The 21,893-nt window shown below is 54.4% G+C and overlaps 1 protein-coding gene across 7 annotated transcripts; it reads left to right on the top strand.

The window, feature by feature from the left end:
• Positions 1–3,504: 3,504 nt before the first annotated feature.
• On the top strand, positions 3,505–20,319 carry LOC117998748. Of its 7 annotated transcripts, none has more exons than XM_034987624.1 (3): positions 3,505–4,387; positions 10,199–10,530; positions 19,815–20,319. In XM_034987624.1, exons 1-3 carry the CDS (start codon positions 4,298–4,300, stop codon positions 20,113–20,115), a joined length of 723 nt encoding a protein of 240 aa, XP_034843515.1. In that variant the 5' UTR covers positions 3,505–4,297; the 3' UTR covers positions 20,116–20,319. The 7 variants fall into 7 exon arrangements, 1 of the variants encoding a protein (XP_034843515.1); XR_004676063.1 differs by lacking the exons at positions 3,505–4,387; positions 19,815–20,319 and adding exons at positions 9,461–9,699; positions 12,156–14,116; XR_004676065.1 differs by lacking the exons at positions 10,199–10,530; positions 19,815–20,319 and adding an exon at positions 5,939–6,104.
• The last annotated feature ends 1,574 nt before the right edge of the window (positions 20,320–21,893 follow it).

Raw genomic sequence — 21,893 nt, 5'->3', positions numbered from 1 at the left:
GTTCATTCCCCTTGAACTGAAGCTGAGGGGCTGGCAGTGGCAGCTACAGACTGCCATGGACATCCACGGAATTGGGGAGAAAAAGAGGTCAGGGACGGGGCGCCTGGGTGGCTCGGATCATGATCTCAGGGTTGTGAGATCGAGCCCTGCATCAGGCTCTGTGCTCAGCGCGGGCTCTGCTTGAGATTTTCTCTTCCCTCTGCCCTTCCCCCCACTCATGCACGCGCTCTCTTTCTGTCTCTCAAATAAGTAACATCTCTAAAAGAGAGACAGAGAGAGAGGGCAGGAGCTTCCTAGTTTGTTTATTGTTCCATCAGGGCAACCCTGGAAGTGGGGCAGCTGTTGCTTATTGTATCCCCATGTGTGTGCTTGGAACGGAAATCCTAGGGAGCAAGATGCCTGGGAGGTGGCCAGGCGCAGGGGCCGAGCCCACGTGCACACACCCTCCTCGACGCGGCGCGCAGGTGGGGCGGCTGCCCAGCTGGGCACAGCTTCTGCCAGCCTTGGTGGCAGCACCGCAGCCTGGAAGGGACCCTTAGCCGGAAGGGCCTTTGCAAAGGCAAACCCCAAGGGGGCCCCTGGGGACTCCTTGGATCTGGGCCGGAAGAACGAAACGTCCTGTTCACCAGGGCTCTGCCGCAGGAGGGGAACGGCTCTGGGAGGCCCCAGCCTCGGGCTTTACTGTGGACACAGCGGCCACCGCGTGCTGAGTGGCTGGGATGAGCCCCTCCCCCTGCAGGCTCCTTGCTTCCCCTGTCATCCAAACCACCTCCCAGGTAGGTCCCTTTGAGCAATGGCACCTTACTCCCAACTGATTCACTTTTCCAGGGGCATCATAGGGAGGGGTGGGCCAAGGGAACGGGTCCTGGATGGCGGAGGGTGGCCATCCCACTCCTCCGATGGTGGTCCAGGGGCTAAGGCCCTCTTTCAGGCTTTGGGGGTTTAGTTGACAAGGAGGACACTTTCTGATGGCTCCCACTTCACTCATGTGGCCACCATGGTCTACGGCGCTGCCGCACCCCACCCCTCGTTCCTCTTGCCGTGGCCCAGAAGCTCACTGCTCGGGCCTCCCCGGCTTCTTGGTGTTGCTTGGAGGTGCCAGGCAGCCCCCACCCTGCTCTGCCTGGCCACCTTCCCCAGGGAGCCACGTGGTCACTCCCTCGCCTCCCACGTGACGTGTGCAAACGGGCCCCGCCCCCAGCCCCGGCACTTAATCCTTCCTACCACACTGGTTGCCGTGCACACTTAACTTTGCTTGGTGGCTGTCTTCCCTGGACCGGAATGCCAGCTCCCAGGCAGGGACTTTGGTGTCGGGGTCCCGCGCACGGGGCATGCACAGTACTGTTGGTGGTTAGTTAGTAACTGAAGTGTGCCCATGATGGGGACAAGCAGTGATGAGGCATTTAGCAGGTGTGGGGTGCACGGCCCATGCGTGTATCCCTCGCGGCGCCCCTACCTCCGTGTTCACGGAGGAGAGAGCCCAGGCTCCGAGGGGAAGGAGTCAGCAAGGCTGGGACCAGAGCGGGCCACAGTCAGTTTCCAGGGTCATCCCTCGAGAGCTCATGGAGTTAGCGGAGGCCCAGTGCTGCCACGTGGGCCCTTGACCTTGGGCAAGTCGCTCCCCTCCCTGAGCCTCGGTTTCCTCGTCCGTCAAATGGGAGGGTAGCAGCCCGGCCTCTGCAGGGCTGTTTAGAGTGAGGATGCCCCTGGGTGTGACTGCTTTAGGAAGAACGTGCTGTGTCACTGGGTATGATGGTGCTATCCATGGGCCAGGGCCAGGGAGACCCGCGGGCCCTAGGCTTAGGGTTTAGGGTGATCCAGGAGGGTGCCACCCACTGGCTTGGGATCAGGGATCAAGTCCTCCTTTCTGGGTCGCTCTTCCCTCCAGCTCCACTGGATGCTGCCTCCAGGGAACTTCTCACAGCTGTCAGGCGGGCGCAGGGCCGTCTGGGAGGGGCAAGGCTGGAGGGGACAGGAAGGCCTCAGAGCTTTCCCAGGCTGAAGGCCACCAAGGAGCTGCTCTCTAATTCCTCCAGCACAGCTGGGCTGCTCTTGACGTGGCTTTCCCAGACCCCTCTGGCCCCTGTCTGCTGGGGATAAATATGGCGGAGCCGCTCCGTAGGGGGAGGGGGAGGGAGGGCCTTGTGAGGAGGAGGACTCCCGGGAGCTTCGCCCTTTGCTTGTGTCCTGTCAGCTTGGGGCTCGCGTTGCAACTCTCTTGGGCAACTCCAGGCCTCAGTTTCCTCACTTGGGAAATGGGTTTGGACCAGCGGACATCTCCCTGGCTGCCCAGTGCTGGCTTGTGGAAGGACAGAGCAAGCAGCTCCAGGACTGGGCCCGGGAGACAGCTCCCTCCCCTCACTCACCTCTGTGAGATGCGGCAAGCCGTCCCCTAACTCTGGCCTCAGGCTCCTCATCTGTAAAATGGGCTCATTGAGCTGCAATATCCCCGGAGTCCTTTCCCCCTCTGCCATTTCGTTATAGCCGGAAGAAGAAAGTAGGTTAGGGCAGGGACAGAAAGAGCATTTTGTGAGCTCTAACTGGATGCTAGGGGCTTTTTGGGTATTATCTCATTTGTCTGTTCAGTAATTTGTCGCTGCTCTAACAGATGACCACACACTTGGTAGCTTAACACAACACACCCTTGCTACCTTACAATTCTGGAAGCCAGAACTCCCAAATCAGTCTCACTGGGCGAAAGGGGTCAGCAGGGCTGGGTCCTTCTGGAGGCTTCAGTGGAGAAAGCTTGTCTAGGATGCATGCTATCTTCGTTCCCACATCATGTGTCCTTTACTCCCATTGCCTTCTTCCCACTCTGATACTCCTGCCTCCCTCTTAGAAGGATCCTTGGGATTCCTTGGGCCCACCTGGATAATCCCGGATCATGTCTGCATCTCGAGATCCTGAATCACACCTGCAGGGCTGCCTTTATAATGTAAGGTAACATTCATTGGACTTTAGGATGTGGGTATCTTTGGAGGGTCATCATTCCACTTCTACATCTCTCAAGGAGCTCAGTTTCAAATCCCAGCTTCCGGACGCTTTGGAGCTGTGTGACCTTGGGCAAGGACCCAACTTCTCTGGGCCTGTTTCTTCACCCTTAAAATAGAGATAATGTCTGAGGATTGTTTGAAATAGTGCAGGGAAAGCTCTGAACACAGAGCTTGCTGCTATTGTTGAGTAAACGTATGCAGTAATCGTAATGGTCATAATAATTAATAATAATCCCAGCTCCTGTTTACTGAGGACACGAAGCGGAGTATTTCTGTAGGTGAGCTGCTGGGACATGATCCTGGCCCTCATGGAACTGACAATGGAGCCAAGAAGACAGACTTAGAACAAATAATCACACATAATTATGTAATTACCAGAGAGGCCCGGAGAGGCCCAAGGTCACACAGCTGGGAAGAGGAGAAGTGGGCAGGATTCACACCCAAGTCTGTCTGGCCTCCAAGTCCTTCTTTTTCCATGACACTCCCAGTCTCTCCAGGCTGGTTGAGGCCAACAGAGGACCAGAGATGGGAAGCGACTTGCCAAATGCAGGCCCAGATCTCTGGGCATGCTGCCTGAGGTTCTTCCCAGGGGAGACTCGGAGACGAGTAGTAATGACTAGCGACAGACAGGACTCACTGAGGCTCGCTCTGGGCCAAGAGGCAGGAGAGACACCATCCATGCTTGATGTCATTTGGTCTCCATGGTGCCCCAGAAGAGACCTGCTATCGCCCCCCCTTAACAGATGAAGAATCTGAGGTGTCAGGTCACATGAAATGCCCAGGGTCATGCGGTGAGCTGACTGCCCAGCAGACCCAGGACACCCACTAAGAGGATGGCCTGCCGTGGAGCCTCCAACTGCAAGTTTGCCTGACCCTAAAGCCCATGCCCAGCCCCCATACACCCTGCCTCTGGCGGCTGGCGGGTCTGCAGGGGAAGGGGTGGGTGGCTGTGGTACCCGGAACCCCTGGGGGGGAATTCCTCCTGAGGATGGCCTTCAGGGAGACCCGTGAGCTGCTCGCGCCACCTAGTGGCCTTGAGGAGGCTGGCTGCTCCGCAGGGGGCCTGCGGGACCCACAGAGGCACCAGGAGACACAGTCAGGCGGAACCTCCTCCTCATCTTCCATCCGGCCGGATCCTCGGATCCTCGTCGCAAACTGACAAGGCGGAGCCGAGAGGGACCCGAATGACCGTCCTCATCTTGCCGTTGAGGAAATCTCATGATTCTTGGAGACAAATGTAGTCCTTGTCCTCAAGAAGCTTCATTCACTCAACAGTCACTGACCACCTGCTCTGGGCCTGCCCCATGGGGGGTGCTGGCGAACCTCAGGCCAACCAGACCCGATTCTTGCTCTGCAGGACCCTGAGGCCCAGGGGGGACTGGACGACCAAACAGGTAACCAGATGAACCCGCAAGGCCTCCAGGGCGCCACGGGCTCTGTAGCCAGGCAGATCTAGCTGCAGATACTGGCAAAAACACTGGCTAGCATTTATTGAGTGCCTACTGTTGCCAGGCCCTGGTGGAAACCCTTCCCATCTATTAGCTAATTTGGTGAAATCTTGACTCTCTCTCCCTAGCTGTGTGACTTTGGGCAAATCAATGAACCCTCTGATCCTTGCTTGAGATTCTCATTTGCAAAATGGGAGCCATCACGTCTACCTTGCTAGGTCATCGTGGTTTTACATGAGATGGGGGGTGTGTGCGCACGTGGGGGATACAGGTGGGACTCCATGAATGATGGCCACCATTGACATGAGTGCTTTAAGGGAGGGGTGCCGAACAGGCCCCATAGCCTGGCTGTTATCTTAGGGTTGGGGAGAAGATGGGAGGGAGCTGATTAGGACAGATGCCTGGAAAGGAGGGGAGGTTTGGCTTTGCTTTCCCGCCCCTCCCCCACCTCTCCTTGGCTCCCCCTTCCCCTCCCCTCCATTCCCAAGTCCACTACCCTGGGCCAGGCCTCCCCATCTCCAGCCTGGACCTGTGTTTCCACCAGCCTCGCTGTCCCTCCCCCTCCTCTCTGCAGCCCAAGAGAGCTTCTAGAACACAAATCAATCTGTCCCTGTCTCTTTCCTGCTCGTTGATCCCCACCCCACCAGAAAGCCAGTTCAAAGGTGATGTTCAAGGCCCTCCCTCTCTCCTTACTCGCCTCCTTCCTTGTTTGCAGAGTCCCAGGGTGTAGCTCCTGAAGCTACTTTGAACTGCCCATTGTTCCCTAACGGCCCTGTGGGCTCCCACCCAGCCTGTGTCCCTTGCTTCCTCTTTCTAGATTCCTGTGCCCTCCTGAGGGAGGCCCTCCCACGCACCCCTCCCCCTTCCCCTATAGGTCCGAAGGAATCAGCCCCCACCCCCCACCCCCCAGCAGCTCTGTTCCCACCCCCAGGCCACAGGGCGAGATGATCATGCTAAATGAAGGGAGAGAGGCATCATGAAGTGCTTCAGATAGCGCCTCAATCACGTTAGGCACCTGGTTTTGTCAGGCTTGCATGTCACTGTTGAATAATGATGAGGACACGCGCACGGTCCCCAGTACTGACTCAGTGCAGGCGCTCCGCTAAGGGCTTCCCCTGGGGTACCCCCCGATCCCCTCCACCCCCCCGGAGGTAGGGACTGTTGTTATCCCCATTTATAGACGAGGAAACTGAGGCCCAAGGGGGAAGCAAATGAGCACTGGAGCCCGGCAGGCTGGCCCCCGCGGCGGCCACACAGCCTCCACTCATGATACACAGATGCAGTTCCCTCTACCCCGAACACCCTTCCTGCCCCCCTTCCCTCACCTTCTTCCTGAAGAGGCCCTTGCCCCTGACCACTTTGTTGTATGCCACCCTGTTTGTTTTCCTTAGAGTCTCAGGGCTTTCTTCGGGGTTGCTCTGTTGTTTTTTGCACTCACCACACACACACACACCCTGTCACACTCAGCTGGGAGAGCAAGAACTGTGATTTTGGTAGCCACCTGGGAAGCGGGCCCTCCAGCCCCAGTCCAGCCTTCGGACGAGCGCCGCCCCACCGCCATCCTGAGGGCAGCCTCACGAGGGACCTGAGAGGACCAGCCAGCCAAGACGCTCCCAAATTCCTGACCCACAGAAACCAGGAGATAATAAATAAATGTTGACTATTTTAAGACACTCAATCTTGGAGTACTTTGTTATGAAGCGATAGGTAATGAATTCAACACTTACTAAATATCTGTTGTATAAATATGTGGATATATAACAACAGCTCCCATTCGTGAGCCCTTTCTCTGTGCCGGGCACTGTGCTAAGGGCTTTGCACATATGATTTGGAGTAAATCGTCAGGACAACCTTTTCAGATGGCTGCTACTCTGTGCCCATTTTATGGATGAAGAACCAGGTATAGTGAGGTTCTCCCACATCACGCCGGCAGAGCTCGGACTTGCTCCCTGGCAGCAGGAGGCCACAGGATTCACTGCCACACTACACTGCCCGGGTAGCTCCTGTCCCCTCCCAGTCCCCTTCGCCAGCTCCTGGGGTGCGAGGAAGGGGTCCCTCCTACAGGCTGTGTGCTTCCGCAGAGACCGACCCCGGAGCTGAGTGCACATGGCAGAGCCAAGAATGGCGGAGCTCATTGCCCAGAGCTGGCCCCTCTTGTCCAACCCCCCGGGAGCCCTGCCCTGTCCCCACCTGTGGATGCCAGCTGGCTGGGACGCATGGGGGAGGGCAGCATCTGTCGAGTCACCCCCAGTGGGACCCAGTCCCTGTGGGAGCAGGGAGGGTCAGAGAGCTCAGATTCCAGGCAGTTTATCATCTGTGCACCTTAGCCGACCCACTAAGGTTACACACCCCGGGGTGCTGGCTGGGCATACAGAGGACCTCAGAGGCTCCGTTCTCTGGGTCAATAAGGTGGGGGCAGGGCTAAAAATAACCATGGAAAGCCACCTGCCCCTCCTGACCTCTGAGAAAGGGAGGCTAACAGGGGCCCCTGGGGAGTTCGGAGTGCTCATTTCATAAGAGGGGAACTGGGCTGCACAGAGCCGGGCCCCTTGTGAGAAGTGTGAGGGATGAGGGACCTGGGCACAGGTGGGGTCTACCTGTCACCCTCACTGCGTGACCTCAGGTAGGTTCACTAGCCTCTTTGGGCCTCTGAAAACGTCGTCTGAAAAAGATCAGATGATGACAGTGCCTGTTCCCCAAGAATGAAGGAGCCTGGCAGGAGACAAATGTTCGTGTGCAAAGGGGTCTTTGCCCGCTAGGAGTCTTTCCAGTGACCTCACAAGGTGGGCGTTGTGACTGCCATTTACAGATGAAGAAACTGACATTAAGTCATTCTCGGGGGCCATGCAGAGCTAGTAAGAGGTGTTAATAGGCAGGATTCAAACCTGAGCGATGCCCTTGCCTCTGTGTCACCTCGCCCCTGTTTATTTTTGAGCCTTCAGCACCTGCTACTGTGTGTGTCCCCTGTTAGAGGCAGTCCTTGTTGGGAAGCAATTGAGCAAAATCAGTTGCATGGGTAGTGAGCTCCCTGTCACTCCAGAGGTATGCAAGCACTGCCTGGGTGTGGCAGGGGTCCTGAAGCATTAGATTTGGGGTTGAATTCAGTGTCATTTACAGTCCCTCCCTGCCCCTAGTTGCTAGGGGCAACTTTCCCTTGAAGACAAAGAGGATACAAATTATTAGGCTTGTTTTCTAAGGGGGCAAACTGAGGCCCAGAGCCAGGATTCGCCCAAGGTCATTCATCCAGCCCAAGGTGAATTTGTGTCGAGGTAGATGCTCCGTTGAGCCTGCTTTACAACACACCAGGCATGGAGGAGACAGCAGAGTGGGGGCTCCTGCCTCTGAGTGACAAGAGGAGACAGTGAAAACCGAAGACACGGGACGCCAGGCCAGGCAGGGGCGAATCCTAGAGCCACAGGCAGGTGCTCAGGGGGTGTATGGGACCAGGGAGGAGGCGAAGGCCACCAGAAACAGGGACCTTAAGCTTCTTTTGGTCCAATTCCCTCGGGGGACAGATGAACGGAAGGGGACCCAGAGAGGAGGTCTGTAACATCACGCAGGGCGCGTGACTGCTGAGAATGAAGGGGGAGGGGAAGGTGGGGGCCCTCGTGGAGAGCCTGCTGCTCTAGCCACGTGGGGGGATAATTCATGCCAGGCAGGAGCGGGACTGAATTTGGGACCTTCTGCTTACTCAGCCCTCCTCCTCCCTTCCCTCCACCCTCCACCAGCAAGAGAAAGAGCCCTGATTTCCCAAGCACTCAGTTTGCGCTCGGCCCCGTTCCCTCTGTTCTGCACAGAGGACGTCATTTAACCTAACAACAGCCCTGGAGGTGAGGATTGGGTAGAGCATCACCTCCATTTCTCCAGAAGAAACTGCAGCCAGAGAGGTTAAGCAACTTGCCCCAGGCCACACAGCCAGCCACAGAGACACAGAGCTGGGAGTTAAATTCTGGCAGTGGCTGCTAAGTGTCCCAGGTCTTTGCCCCATGTCCCCCCCTTCCCTACCCCCCAGCTCTGGTGGCCTCCTCCTGAGGGTAGAAGATGGGCCCGCCCCGCTTTCGCTCCAAAGTCATCTCATCTGACCTTCAACATCTGCCCTCTGGAAAGTGACTCTTGCTCTGGCCAAGAAGCCACCACGCATGCCCAGGATGTGGGGCAGGCGGGCGCCCACGTGTGCCCGCCGCAGAGCAGGCACCTCCTTTTCTTCACTAGCTTTTTGGAGCTAGAACTCACATTCCGTACCCTTCACCCATTTAAAGCACACAAGTCAGTGGTGTTTTTCTTTATATATATATTCACAGTTGGCAACCATCACCACCATCCCTTTTAGGACATTTCCATCACCCCAAAATGAAACCCTGCAGAATGAAACCCCATTCTCTCATTGCCCTTCCCTGGGCACCCACTCGTCTACTGTCTCCCTCTACGGATTTGCCTTTTCTGGACACTTCTGTAAATGGAGCCACACACTATGTGGTCGTTTGCAGGCACCTCTTTTTGAAGTCTTCCCTTTTGCGGTAAGATGGGGCTCTCTTGATTTTATAGGTGAGGGAACTGCGCTCAGAGGGGTCAAGTAACTTGCCCAAGGTCACCCCGTTCAAAGTTGGTGGGTGGATTTGGACTATGTCTGGTTCTAAAGACCTCGGGGCCACCCTCTTAGGCCTGGAGCCCAGAGCTGCCGGACAGCTCCAGGGGTCAGGGGGGTGGGGGGGCAGAGGTCTGGGAGTGGGAGGGAGGCTGAGAGGGTAGGGGGGGCCAGGGTTGGAGTGGCAGAGGAGTCGGGGGAGGCACTGGGTCCCACCACCAAGAAGCAGGACCACGGGGAGGAAAAGAAAGGGGTCGGGCAGGCAGGGGTAGGGGCGGCTGAATGTCCCCCCAGGCAGGCGCAGGCCCCCCAGCTCTCTGCCCTTCCCTGCTGATTGGTCCAGTCACATCGCCCAGATGACTTCCCCACTTCTGCCTTCTCTCCCTCTAGAAATAGCTCTCTCCAACCCCCCCTCTCCAGCTCCCAGACCCCAGCCCTGCAGGATGACTCAGCCTGAGCCCTGGAGCCGGCTGTCCCCTTACCACCTCCTCCTCCCCTGCACCTGTCCTCTCTGGCTGAAGCTCCCAGGACATTCTTATCACCAACACCAGGGCGACTGTGCCAGGACTGCCTCAGCCAGCATCCAAGGGCGGGGAGCCTCTGCCCGGCACGTCCGCTGGCCTACCTCTGCCCTTATGCCCTTTTCGTTGGAAGCCCTGCTCCCCCGCTCCTGGTAAGCCCCTTTTGGGTAGCCCCGATAACCTCAGGTCCTCTTAAAATCCTCGTTGTATTTTTTATATGTGTTCTGTATCTTGCCCCCAAAGAAATCAAGTTCTAAATTTTGGTCTTTCAGGCTTTCAGCTTGGGACCCCCAGTCCGATCCATCCCACCAGCCCCCGGAAGAATCAGCGACTCAATGAACTGCTGACATAGCCATCAAGTTTCCTCTCTCATGGATGGGGAAACTGAGGCTCGGGGAGGGAGAGGGACTTCTCCAAATCCCCTTATCTGGGGAGGGGCAGGCTTGGCGTGTGAACGTGTATCCCAGGCTCCCAGCACCACAACCCCCTGGGAATGGAATCTGAGGGAATGGTCTTGAGCCCAGGCTGCCAGTGTGGGGAGAGGAGCTCTGTGACCTTTGGTGGCGCAAAAGGCAAATGACAGCAACCCCTGTCTACTGTGCTCGAACCCCAAACCTCTATTCACTTTTGCATCCACCCCTTCATTTACAGCCAGACAGCCTGGGTTGGAATACCAGCTCCCCCAAACACCGCTCTGTGACTTCGAGCAAGTCCATGAACCTCTCTGAGCCTCAGTCTTCTCATCGTGAATTTAGCCCCGGCCTCAGAGGGCTGTCGCGAGGTCGTATGTGTACGGCACGTAGGAAGTGCCCAGCACGTGTTGAGTGCTTGAAGAACGTGAGCTGTCATCGTCACGGCTATCCCCCGCGAGTGCACTGTGCGAGCAGAACCCACTCCCACCCCCTGCCCGCCGCCAGCCTCGAGGAGCTCACAGGGAGGTGCAGGAGCCAGTCAAGAAGATGGAGCTGTCCTGGTCCGTTGCTGTGAGTGCTGGGATGCAGTTTGGCCCTGGGCTTGTGGGACCCAGAACGGGGACCTGGCCCAGCCTGGAGGCCCCCGGGGAGGTCCACGGTGCTGTGGAGGGTGCCAGGGGACAGTAGAGGCGGGCCTCCGGCTTCAGCTCTGCTGCCCACCTGCTCTGTGACCTTGGGCCGGTCACTTGTCCACTCTGGGCTGCAGGTTTGCACTCTGCATGGTGCTGGACTGTCCCTCCAGAGACCCGGGCAGGCCGACATCTGGTAGCCCGCCACAGCTCCCCGGGCTATTTTTACCAGGACTGTGGGCAGTCATACCACGCTTCAGCATCAGAACCTGGGCAGATGCAAGGGAGCCCCAAGGTCATGCAGTGACCCCTCCTGTGTCTGAGGCCGGGCTGGCTCGCTCAGCAGGCCCTCTGGGCCCAGTATTGCCCCCCTACGGAACCCGAGGTTGGGGTACAGCTGGACTCATCTCTAAGCCCCCACGCGCACTGCACACCAGGGATTACAACCAGTTCTCATCCCCCGCTGCATGTTTGTAAACTTTATTTTTATTTGTATTTTAAACTGTTTGGAAAGCCACAGAGAAGTCATGGGGTTGGGGCTGGGGAGGCAGGGAGGGATAGAGACTGGCTGTGAGTGGCACACACATAGAGAGACAGAGACGCAGAAACGAGAAGGACAGAGACAGACATAGGAATGGACAGATACATAGCCAAACACAAGGAGACAAAGGAGGAAAAAGAGAGCAGGGTTTAGAGAGAAGGAAGAGACACGGGGAAGGAACAGTGAGAGAGAGAGCAAGATGGAGGAGACAGAGACAGACTGAGGGCAGGGGCGCACCCAGCTCCCCTCCTCCCACGCACACCCCCTGCCCCAGCACGTGCACAACACAGCCTGCTGGCAAGGAGCGGCCAGTGGGGGGGGGCGGGGCAGACCAAGGTTTACCTTCTCTGGGCCTCAGTTTTGTCATCTGTAAACCATATCCGAGCAAAGTGACCCCAAGCGCTCCCTGGACTCTGATGGGTTGGGGGCATGAGGCCTGCCCGTCTCATAATGCTTCAGAGTCGGATGAAGCTCTAATACTCAATCCCCACTGTGGGCTCCGTGACCCACCCCATGCAGCAGATGGGAGGCTGGAGCTCAGAGAGGTGCAGACGTTTTTGTGAGGCCACTCAGCAGGACCTAGGGCTCCTGCCTCCTTGTGTCTGGGGACCCAAATCCTCCTCTCCCCGTGGCTGCTCCACCACCTCCCCTGCTTCATCCCCTCCCTGGCCCTCGGTGCTCAGCAGACCCAGCTGCACACACGGGCTTCCCACGTGCTCCGCGGACCTTCTCTTAGCAAAGAGCCAGGCGCGACGGAGTGTTCCTGACCCAGGCTCCTTCTCCCCGCTTCCTCCGTGAGAAACTGTAGCCTGGGGACCCTTCACAAAGGACAGAAATAAATTCAGGGGAAAGGGGCCCAGGTCCGGCCTCCAGCCACCAGCAAGACTGCCCCCATCCCTCACTAATGGTGAAGAACAGCAGAAATGCCAGGCGCTCTTCTAGGCCTGTGATGTATGTTGCTTCCTTTGATCCTCAGGAAGGGCTTTGGGGGTGAGTCATAAGAAAATCATTATCTTCATTCACAGGTGAGGAAACAGAGGCTCAGAGTGCTGTGCTCGTTTGCCCTAGCTCACACCCTGGGAAGGGGCAGGGCGGCTCCCGCGCCTGAGATGGTGACAACTAAGGGTTGTGTAACACTCTCCAGTCTTTCACATTCATGCCTGAGTCTGTGAAGGGTGACAGCCTGCCCTCGATGAGCGTCCCGCATCTTAGCACCCGGCTAAGTGTCTAATGCGGATCATCTTGCTTCCTCCCCTTGGCCAACACTGTTGCTTCCGGCCCGACAGCTTTGTTGCTGTAAGAGTCTCCCAGGAGTCACCAATGATGCTCGGGGATGCTGACTCCAGCCTGACCGCAGCCTGACCCCAGAGGCCAGTTACAATTGCTCTCAGCCCACCTTGGCGGCCTTGCCCATGATTGGCTTAGTTAGGCAAGGGCAGGTGATCGAGTCCTGGAAAATGAGGGCCGAGAAGGAATCTGTCAGAGTGGACGGAGAAGGGCTTCTAGGAATGACTTCTCTTCAAAAGGTGACATGAGGCAGAGACTTCCCTTTTTTTTCTCTTTGGCTGTTGGGTGAAGATGTGATGCCTGGAGCTGTGGCAGCCACACTGTGAGCTTGAGGGGAAGGTGAAGTGTAGAGTAGCCAGACCTAGAGCTGAGTGAGTGACCCTGAGCCAGGACCCCCCTGTTGAGCCTGGAGCATCCTGAGAGCCATAAGAGGCAATAGTGAAATATTGAACTGTTGTGTTTTAAACCATTACGTTTTGGAGCGATTTGTTATGCGACAATAGAAATCACAACAGTAAGTGATTCGTAGATATTTGGTGAGTTAAACATATTGGATACATGATTAGGAATTTTTTGTTTTTTAAGAGAAGCCGCCATGTAAAAGAATCCAAGTTTCTACGAGTGACAGTGACCTCAGGTTCCCCTGGGGTGGTTCACTTCTGCTCCAGAGAGGCTCTAGCGGCCTCTCATAGACATTTTCACGCTAGGTGAGAGGTGAGATATGAGTGATCCGGATCTGGCCAACCCAGTAGCCTTTGGAACATCACCCACAGCTTAGGATTCTCGCCAGCCCAGACTGTAGACACTTAGCGGGGGATTTGGTCTCTTGGCTTCAACTGGTGGGTTAGTGAGTCTTGCCTGGGGAATATCATTGGATGTCATCGGCCTTGCCTCGGGGTCCCTGCAGGATGGAGGGCGGGACTCCAGGACCCAGGTCTCTGGACAAGGAAGCATCAGCAGCCCCAGGAGAGAGAGGTAGCAAGATCACAACCACACCCGCGTGGCTAGTGACAGGGGCAGCACCAGAGGGAGCCACGGGGGGACAGATCAGGGCCTGGGGGCCTCGTCCCACCCACACTTGCAACTAGACTGGCCCTCCCTGGACTCAGTCAGCCCCTGGATTCTCAGACAAGGCAGGAGGCAGGCAGGAGGCCCCAGTGGAGAAGTTGGACTTCCTGCTGATTTGAAAGTGGAGGCTCAAGCTGGCTTTACTTTGAAACATGTGGGAGTTGGGGGACCATCTGTCCCCAGGCTGATGAGGCATGCCACACTTCTTACGTCAGCCTGTGCATCCCACGAGGCAGGGGGCAGCTGAGACCGTGGGCGCCGCCCCGTTCCCTTCTCAGCTGGGCCATCCAAGGCAAGTCGCTTATACTCTGCCTCAGTTTCCCCGTCTGTGAAGTAGGGATGGCGATCGTTACTGCAGGATCCTCAGGAAACACAGAACCAATGAGGTGTCTACAGAGAGAGGTTTATTTTAAAGAATTGGCTCCTGCGATGGTGGGAGCTGGCTGGTCCAAGATCTGCAGGGAGGGCGGGGAGCTTAGAGAATCCATCCCAACCCCACCCCCTCTACATGCTTCCTCCCACCTAGTCCTTGAAGCTCTCTTCTCCACCCCCGAGTTTGAGCCTGGCACACAGGACACCCAGCCCCCCAGAATTCCAGAAAACCGCCGCGCAATTCTCCTTCACACTATGGGCTCCACAAGGGACCCACTTCATCTCAACCCTGCACCATCACACGCACTCCTCCCTCCCGCCCCCTCCCCACCATAGGGACCATAAACTCCTGCCCACCCTTCAAGACCCAGTGTTCCCTGATCTCCTCTGGGAATATTGATCAAGTCTCCCTGCTCTGCTTACCCCTGTACCCTGTGGACACTCTTCCCTGTCTCTCTCTCTCTCTTCCTAGATTGCAAATTACCTGAAGCTGGAGATTGTCTTATTCATCTTTTTTGTTTCTCCTTGTCTTTCTATGCCTGGCACAGGGGCCTGTGATAAATGTTGCTGATGAGTTGCCTGGTCCCAGGCAGTGGTCATTCAGTCTACTCTTGTTTGTGTCTGATGACGGGGAACTCACTTCCTGCCCGGGCAGCCAGCTCAGGGTGCGTGCGGGGTGCATTTTCAGAAACTCTAACCCATTGTAATGGTGCAAAAAGGATGAAAGTGAGACATCTACAGAATCTCCCTCTCCTGGACTTGGCAAAGACTATCTTTTGACTATTTGTCCACTTTTTGTCCTCCTTCTCCTCTTCCTAAAGAGGAAGGTCATTTTCTAATCGCTGGGAGAGAAGTTAATTTGTTGTATATAATATAGTCATGGAGGATGGAGAGGAAGAGGGGGGAAAGTTGCACTGGCTAGGAGTTTTAAGAAGGAAGGTTCTACTACAGTCTTTTTTTTTTTTTTAGAGAGATTTTATTTATTTGAAAGCGAGATAGAGAGCATGAGCATGAGCCGGGGGTTGGGGGGAGGGACAAAAGGAGAGGGAGAAACAGACTCCCCATTGAGCAGGGACCCCAACTCGGGGCTTGATCCCAGGACCCTGAGATCATGACCTGAGCCCAAAGGCAGACACTTAACTAACTGAGCCACCCAGGCACCCCAGTCTTTTTTTTTTTTTTAAGATTTATTTATTTATTTTAGAGAGAAAGCACACAACAGGGGGAGGGGCAGAGGGAGAAGGAGAGAATCTCAAGCAGACTCCCCGCCAAGCACAGAGCGAGCTTGATCTCACAACCCCAAGATCATGACCTGAGCCAAAACCAAGAGTTGGCTGCTCAACTGACTGAGCCATGTAGGTACCCCTCTACTGCAGTCTTGAGGCATAAAAGAAGTAGATAAAGAAAGATAATTTGAGGGGCGCCTGGGTGGCTCAGTCAGTTAAGCATCTGCCTTCAGCTCAGGTCATGATCCTGGAGTCCTAGGATCGAGCCCCACATCAGGCTTCCTGCTCAGTGGAGAGCCTGCTTCTCCTTCTCCCTCTCCCTCTGCCACTACTCCTGGCTTGTGCTTTCTCTCTTTCTCTCAAATAAATAAATGAAATCTTAAAAAAAAAGAAAAAGAAAAAGAAAGATAATTCAAATAAGTATTGATACGGCCAATGTACCGAGGGCTCTTTTATTGTCCTTCAAGAATTTCAAGACTGGAATTTCTCCTTAATTATTTTTGGTTATTGAGCTGTCTTATTTCAACATATTGCTCTGAGCCTGAGCCACATGAGTCTCTAAATTTATTAGGGTTATCCATTATATACTCAGTAATAGATTAATTGGTGTTTGGATATAGTTTTCTCTTTGATGTTGTGACCTTTCCTTGTGTAGATGCAGGATGGTGCTAATGAGCCTCTAGCTTAGAACCAGTCCATGTATTTTGTGAAGGTTAATTTATTATCTAACTATCGTGTAACTTTCATGAATATTCTGTCCTACACCTCCCACCCAAGCCCCCTATACTGTTTGAATACCAGAAGCTGGCACCAACCCAGACGTCTAGATCAGTAATTGTCAACGCCACCAGACAGTACCCCTCTATTTATAACAAATATTTGGTAACACCCCCTTTACTATCCTGAAATGAGTCTTGCTGATAATAAAACTTATCTACATCTATAATTTTAAAATTCACTATCATGTCCTAACTATAATATGTATAAAGATAAAAAGAAATTTTTTAATAGTAAAATGTTTTCCAATATTTAATATTTTTGTTTGTTTGTTAGAGGGGGAGGGGCAGAGGGAGAGAGAATCTCAAGCAGGCTCCACGCCTAGCACGGAGCCAGACATGGAGCCCGATCTCACAACCCTGACACCACAACCTGAGCTGAAATCAAGAGTCAGATGCTTAACCCACTGAGCCATCCAGATGATGCCCAATATTTAATGTTTTTTAGTATCTAATATGATGGCCGTGGGGGCCATACGCAGCGGTTAGGTGCTTGCACTTCTACACAGAATCGCTCCATTCACGGTGCTCACCCGCAGGTGTGTGGGGTCGGTGGCTGCACAGTCAGGACAGGCTGGGCTTTGCTACAGACACCCCAGATTATCACAGCTTCACAAGTTTATTCTCCCCACATGTCATATTCAGTGTGGCTGGCAGGGGCTCTGCTCCTCCTGGAGAGACCCAGCCAATAGCGGAGGCTCCCCGGAGACCCACAGGGTCAGAACCTCTGTGTGGAGACCCGTCCCTGACTCTCAAACCTTCCCCCAGAAGCGACACACACCCAATCCAATGCCACCTACTATGTGCCTGAGAGGAGAGGACACTCAGAACCCTGCCAGATGTCCGTGGTGACTGGCGCAGGCCCTGAAAGCCCGCGGGGGCACTCCCGTGGGGGTGCCATTTCTTTGAAATGGTGAACAAGTCTTGGTAAAGGTCCCAGTCCAATCTTTTTCCCCCCAACAATGCAACACATTTTTAAACAAACTGTCCAAAGATAATATATTTATAAGTTCTAGAATTTGGTCTAGAACATGGGGTAGATTGGCCATGTGTGTTCTTCCTGCATATTCTAGAACACCGGGTATCCCTCCCTCCCCACCCTCCCCCACATGTGTCAGAGATCCTGGGTCCCTGGGGCTCAAACCCTGAGGCTCCACATAACCTGGGTGCAAACTCACTGGGTCCACAAAATCACCTCCACTCCCTACAGCGTGTGGCGAGGGGGACATTCAATCTGATAAATCGAATAACTTGTGTGAAAACTTTTGATGAACTGGTTAAAATCAACATTTGCCACCATGGCAGGGAAAGGCCACCAGCCAGAATATCAGGAGCTCCATGCCTCGGACAAGGTACTGGTTTCCCTGAGGAGATGACATCCTTTGATGGGCAGAACTATTTCCAGCGAAGATCCTACTCTTCTAAATGTGTTAACATGGGCTCAATATTGTGTTTCTATTTCTGTGCAAAATGCCAGCACAGAAAGAATTTTCACGTTTGTGGGTAATCTGTGGTCAGACGGAAGCAACAGAATTGATGCAGGGCAATGGAAGGTGAAAGTTTTGTGGCCTTTTTTTTTTTAGATACACCTTTCACTTGTTTGGGATCACACAGTGGATGGTGTGTGTGTGTGTGAGAGAGAGAGAGAGAGAGAGAGAGAAAGAGACCACACTAGGAAGTATAAAATGTCAGATATAATTTAGATTATCAATAAAATGGCAAATGTGGGTGTGTGTTGTGTGGCACTCTCCAGCATTTGTTGTCACAAGACCTAATGCCTCTAGCTTGATTAGCTAAAGGTTTGCCGAGAGCTCAAAGGAGCCATCCCGCACATGGCCCCTGACAATTTACTGCTTCTGCTCTCCAGCTAGGACCCAGGCCCCAGTAGCTCTCCCGTCCTACAGCCCCCCCAGCCTGGCTGTGCCCAGAGAGCACGGTCCCAGGCAGAGGTGGCAGAGCTGGCCTGCATGTCCCTGAGTGAAGGTCATCACCTTGGCTGTCCTGGGGGCATGACTCCCCCATGGATTTCTGAGTGGCAGGGAGGGGAGGAGTTAGACGGGCGGTCACTGTCACGCTCACACACGTAAATGCACATACACCAGGTGTGCTCACCGAGACACGGCGCACACGGCAACAGACAGACACACACACACACACACGCACACGTAGCTCAACTTTAGCAACCAGATTTTCAGAACCAGGCTCCACTGGGGCCTCCTGAATCACTTGTTTTAAAAATGTTCTAGGGTTGACCACATTCTCTTACCCCTACAAGAGAAAGAGGGCCGTGTAGCTCATGTCCTCAGCTAGCACTCACTGAGCTGCTGGGAGGGGGGTGCGTGGGGCCAGCAGCCAGGGTTGCAACAGTGAGCGAAACGCAGGGGACCCCTGCACTCTGTGTCCGATATGGGAGAAACAAAACAAATAAGGGAAACAAAATGGATTTTAAAAAGCCAAATTCCTAATTAGAAATTCTGACACAGATTTCTATTTCTGGAAGCACAGGGGATGAGGTAGGGTGAAATAAACTCCGCGCCTGATACCAGATGACTCCGGATAAAAAACACTGGAAAAACTTCAAAAATGTAGAACTCGGCAAGGAAATAAGAGATCCTTACTCCGAGGGCAACAGAGCAAAAAGGTGGAAAACAGGAAAGAGTCATGGAGGAGAGTATGAGTCAATCTAAAAAATAGGAATTCTAGGGGCCCCTGGGGTGGCTCAGTCAGTTGAGTAGCTGACTCTTGATTTCAGCTCAGGTCAAGATCTCAGGGTCCTGGGATTGAGCCCTGCATCAGGCTCCCCACCTCAGCGGGGACTGGGCTCCCTCCCCTCTACCCCTCCCTCTGCTTGCTCTCTCTCTCTCAAATAAATAAATCTTTATTGTTTGGGATCACACAATGGATGGTGTGTGTGTGTGTGTGTGTGTGTGAGATAAATCTTTATTTATTTGAGAGAGAGAGAGCATGGGGAGGGGCAGAGGGAGAGGGAGAGAGAAACTTTAGCAGACTCCTTGCTGAACTCTGAGACTGATGTGGGGCTCGATCTCAGGACCCTGAGATCATGACCTGAGCTGAAATCAAGAGTCAGCCGCTCAACTGACCGAACCACCCCAGGGGCCCCTCAAATAAATAAATCTTAACAACAACAACAACAACAACAAAACCCAGGAATTCTAGAAGGAGATAATAAATGTAGGAAAGGCAACATTTGAATTTGATATTCTATATTGATATTTTATATAGTTTATTATCTATATTTTAAATATAAAATCCTCAAATGTGAACTTACACATTTATATTATATATACTCTATATAAGATATATATTTATAAAGTATATTATATATCAAAAAATAAATCCTCTTGGTTTGTTTCTCTGGAGAGCCCTGACTGATCTTTGTGACTTTGGTCGGCTGGGATGGGGCCCCCATCTCCCCAGATGCCTCAGGATCCAGCCTTACCGGCCTCCCTATGCCCAGAGCCCTACGTGCACTCCCCAAAGGCAGGGACCAGGCCTGTGTGCTTCACCACGGCCCTCCAGAGCCCAGCCCGGTGCCTGGCATGATGCAGGCCTCAGTAAATATTGGATGAACGCACCGTCGAGTGAATTTATTTGGAGAGCCTCTCCTAATGCGGTTCCCTGACTCTGACACCATCTTCCACTCTCTCTGCATATCACCCCCCACCATCCTGAGGCCCTGACGCAGACTCTTTCCTCCCCAGTCCCTCCCCACAGAAGATCCGTGAGAGCAGACACCATGTCCGGCCTCCACACAGCTGGGAGACTAGTCCCAGTCGGGAGCCCGGCCCACAGTATTGGCTCAATAAATATTCGTTGAATCAACGCAGAATAAATGCTGTTGCAGGATTACATTTGTAAAATATTAGCCCCTACTCCCCCCACCCCCTGCCCCCCTGCCCAGGATTTCTTTTCTCTTTTGCTCTTTCCTTTTCAGTCAGCAAGGCACTTCTGAGCCCAAGCCTCAGGAAAAGACGTGGCAGCTGAAAGCAGGAAGAACAGGTCTCCTGTGTGGATTTGTGGACTCAAAAGCTCAGGCCCTGAGAGGACCAGGAAGAACACATAGAGAGGGCAAAGATTTGGAGGAAATCGTTGAGGCGTCCCTGCTTCCTGAGCTGGAAAATAATGTTCTGAACAGTCAGAAGGAAGACACAGATGGCAGTTGGTGGTGGTCCCCAGAGAAAGTAGTTCTGTCCCTGCCTGAGGCCACTGTTAGCTCAGAGGGCACCCTTGTGTGAATTAGGAAAAGTCACCCCTTCCGGGTTCACAGCTTGGCACCTGGAGCACAGACTGGATGCAGCCTTTCATTGGATCCTCCCCCCAGGTGCTCTTGTGGAGTGCACAACCTATACAACCATACAGGACAGCCCTGCACACCCCTGCCAAGCCCTGGAAGAGGCTGGGAAAGCTCAGACAGGCCCGTGGGGTCTAAACACAGGGGAAATCTGTGCCTCCTGTCCCAGGTGAAGGCCTCATGGGGCAGGGGTGTTCCAAAGAAGAAGTGGCCCAGGCAGAAGGAGCCTCGGACAGCCTCAGGGTTTCCTCAAGTGCCTGGTGAGGACACTAAGTGAAGACCAGGTGGGGTGCAGCATCCCTGAGGACCACTGGGAACGGATGACAGCAACAGATAGCCACCTTCCCACCCTCACACACCACAAGGTGGCACATGTAAGCCCTCTTAGAATTAGCCAAGACCCCAGGGAACTGTGGAACCGGAGAGCAACCTCCAGGAGACTGTGATTAAGTATCTGCCACAGTGAGGATGCCAAATAGGAAAAACCAAGTTGCATTTTGTGCACGTCAGAGGTATAAACTGCGATTTTTCTACCGGCTGTGCTCAACAAATATGTGTTGGATGCATGCTGAATGAATGACAAATGGCTGGTACTTCTCGGCAACCCTAATTTTCTTCTGCCCTGATTTAATTATCAGAGCGCCCGGTGCCCTGACTAGATTGTCAATTGCTTGAGGGCAGGGCCCAGCCCATTCAGCTTTAAATCCTGCACACGTATCTACACAGAAGTGCTCCTGGCCTGGGCATTCAACTGAAGGACTATATAAATGCATGGAATTTTCCCCAGACTCCATGATCAAAAACCTCCCTTCCCTTTGCACTCCCCTCCCCTTCTCTCCCACCATCTCAGATAGCAGAAGAACTCCCAAAGCCCGGAGCAGACCGAGGAGGGGGACCCTTTCATGCTATTGTGGATACGGCAGCGTAGCCAGATGGATGAGCCTTTTAGGATTTGAGACATGTCTACACTAGCAGATGAGCTCCGCCCTGTTCAGCTGCCGGGAACCTTGGTGTGGTCTGAGGTCAGGCTCATCGCAGGGGGTTGGTTGGGCCCCGGGGATTCAAGGGCAAGGGTGACTAGCTCCCTTCCTGGAGCTTTACGGGGCCGAGGACTTGTGGCTTCCCGGAGTTGGTATCCTGAATCTTAGGTTCTGTTTGAGGCCCTCCCGGCCTGGGCGCTCCAGTGGACTCAGGCCCCCTTTTCCGTGGCCCCTGTCCACGGCCTCGGCTCCAGCCTGTTGCCCGGCTGCCACGGTCACATGCCAGTGTTTTATTCTGGGTCCTCACCGCAATACCACACATTCTGTCCCTGTGCTTGGCATTTGTAGATAATGGACCGTGGCTCCTGGCCTGTGTTTGTAAGTTACCCCCATGCGTCTGACCTTTCTCCGTGGCCACAAGGTCAGTGCCCGCCACCGGCTGGCCACCTCTTCGTCTCCCCAGCTGGAGTCCCCGCTGCTTCCCCAGCTTTGAACCCGGCTTTGCCGCTCACTAGCCGGTGTCCTTGGCGTGTTATTGAAGTTGCTGTAAGCACGGTGACTGCCCCCCCCCCCGCCTCCCCGGGTCCTCTCCTCTGGGTGCCCTGCAACTGTTTGCCTCTTACTGCAAAGGTCTGCTGAGCAGCCCACCCCCTCCCCCACTGGCCAGGGCTGTCCCCCCTCCTTCCCCGTGCCCAGCACTGTTCCCACCACTGAGGGGTGATCTAAGGAAGGCAACTTCCCG

Source organism: Mirounga leonina, unplaced genomic scaffold, assembly GCF_011800145.1.
Source record: "Mirounga leonina isolate KUSES-001 unplaced genomic scaffold, KU_Mleo_1.0 Mir_418, whole genome shotgun sequence".
NCBI classification, from domain to species: Eukaryota; Metazoa; Chordata; class Mammalia; order Carnivora; family Phocidae; genus Mirounga; species Mirounga leonina.
The sequence above is the reverse complement of the archived record's forward strand: the minus strand, read 5'-3'. Positions and strand labels throughout refer to the sequence as shown.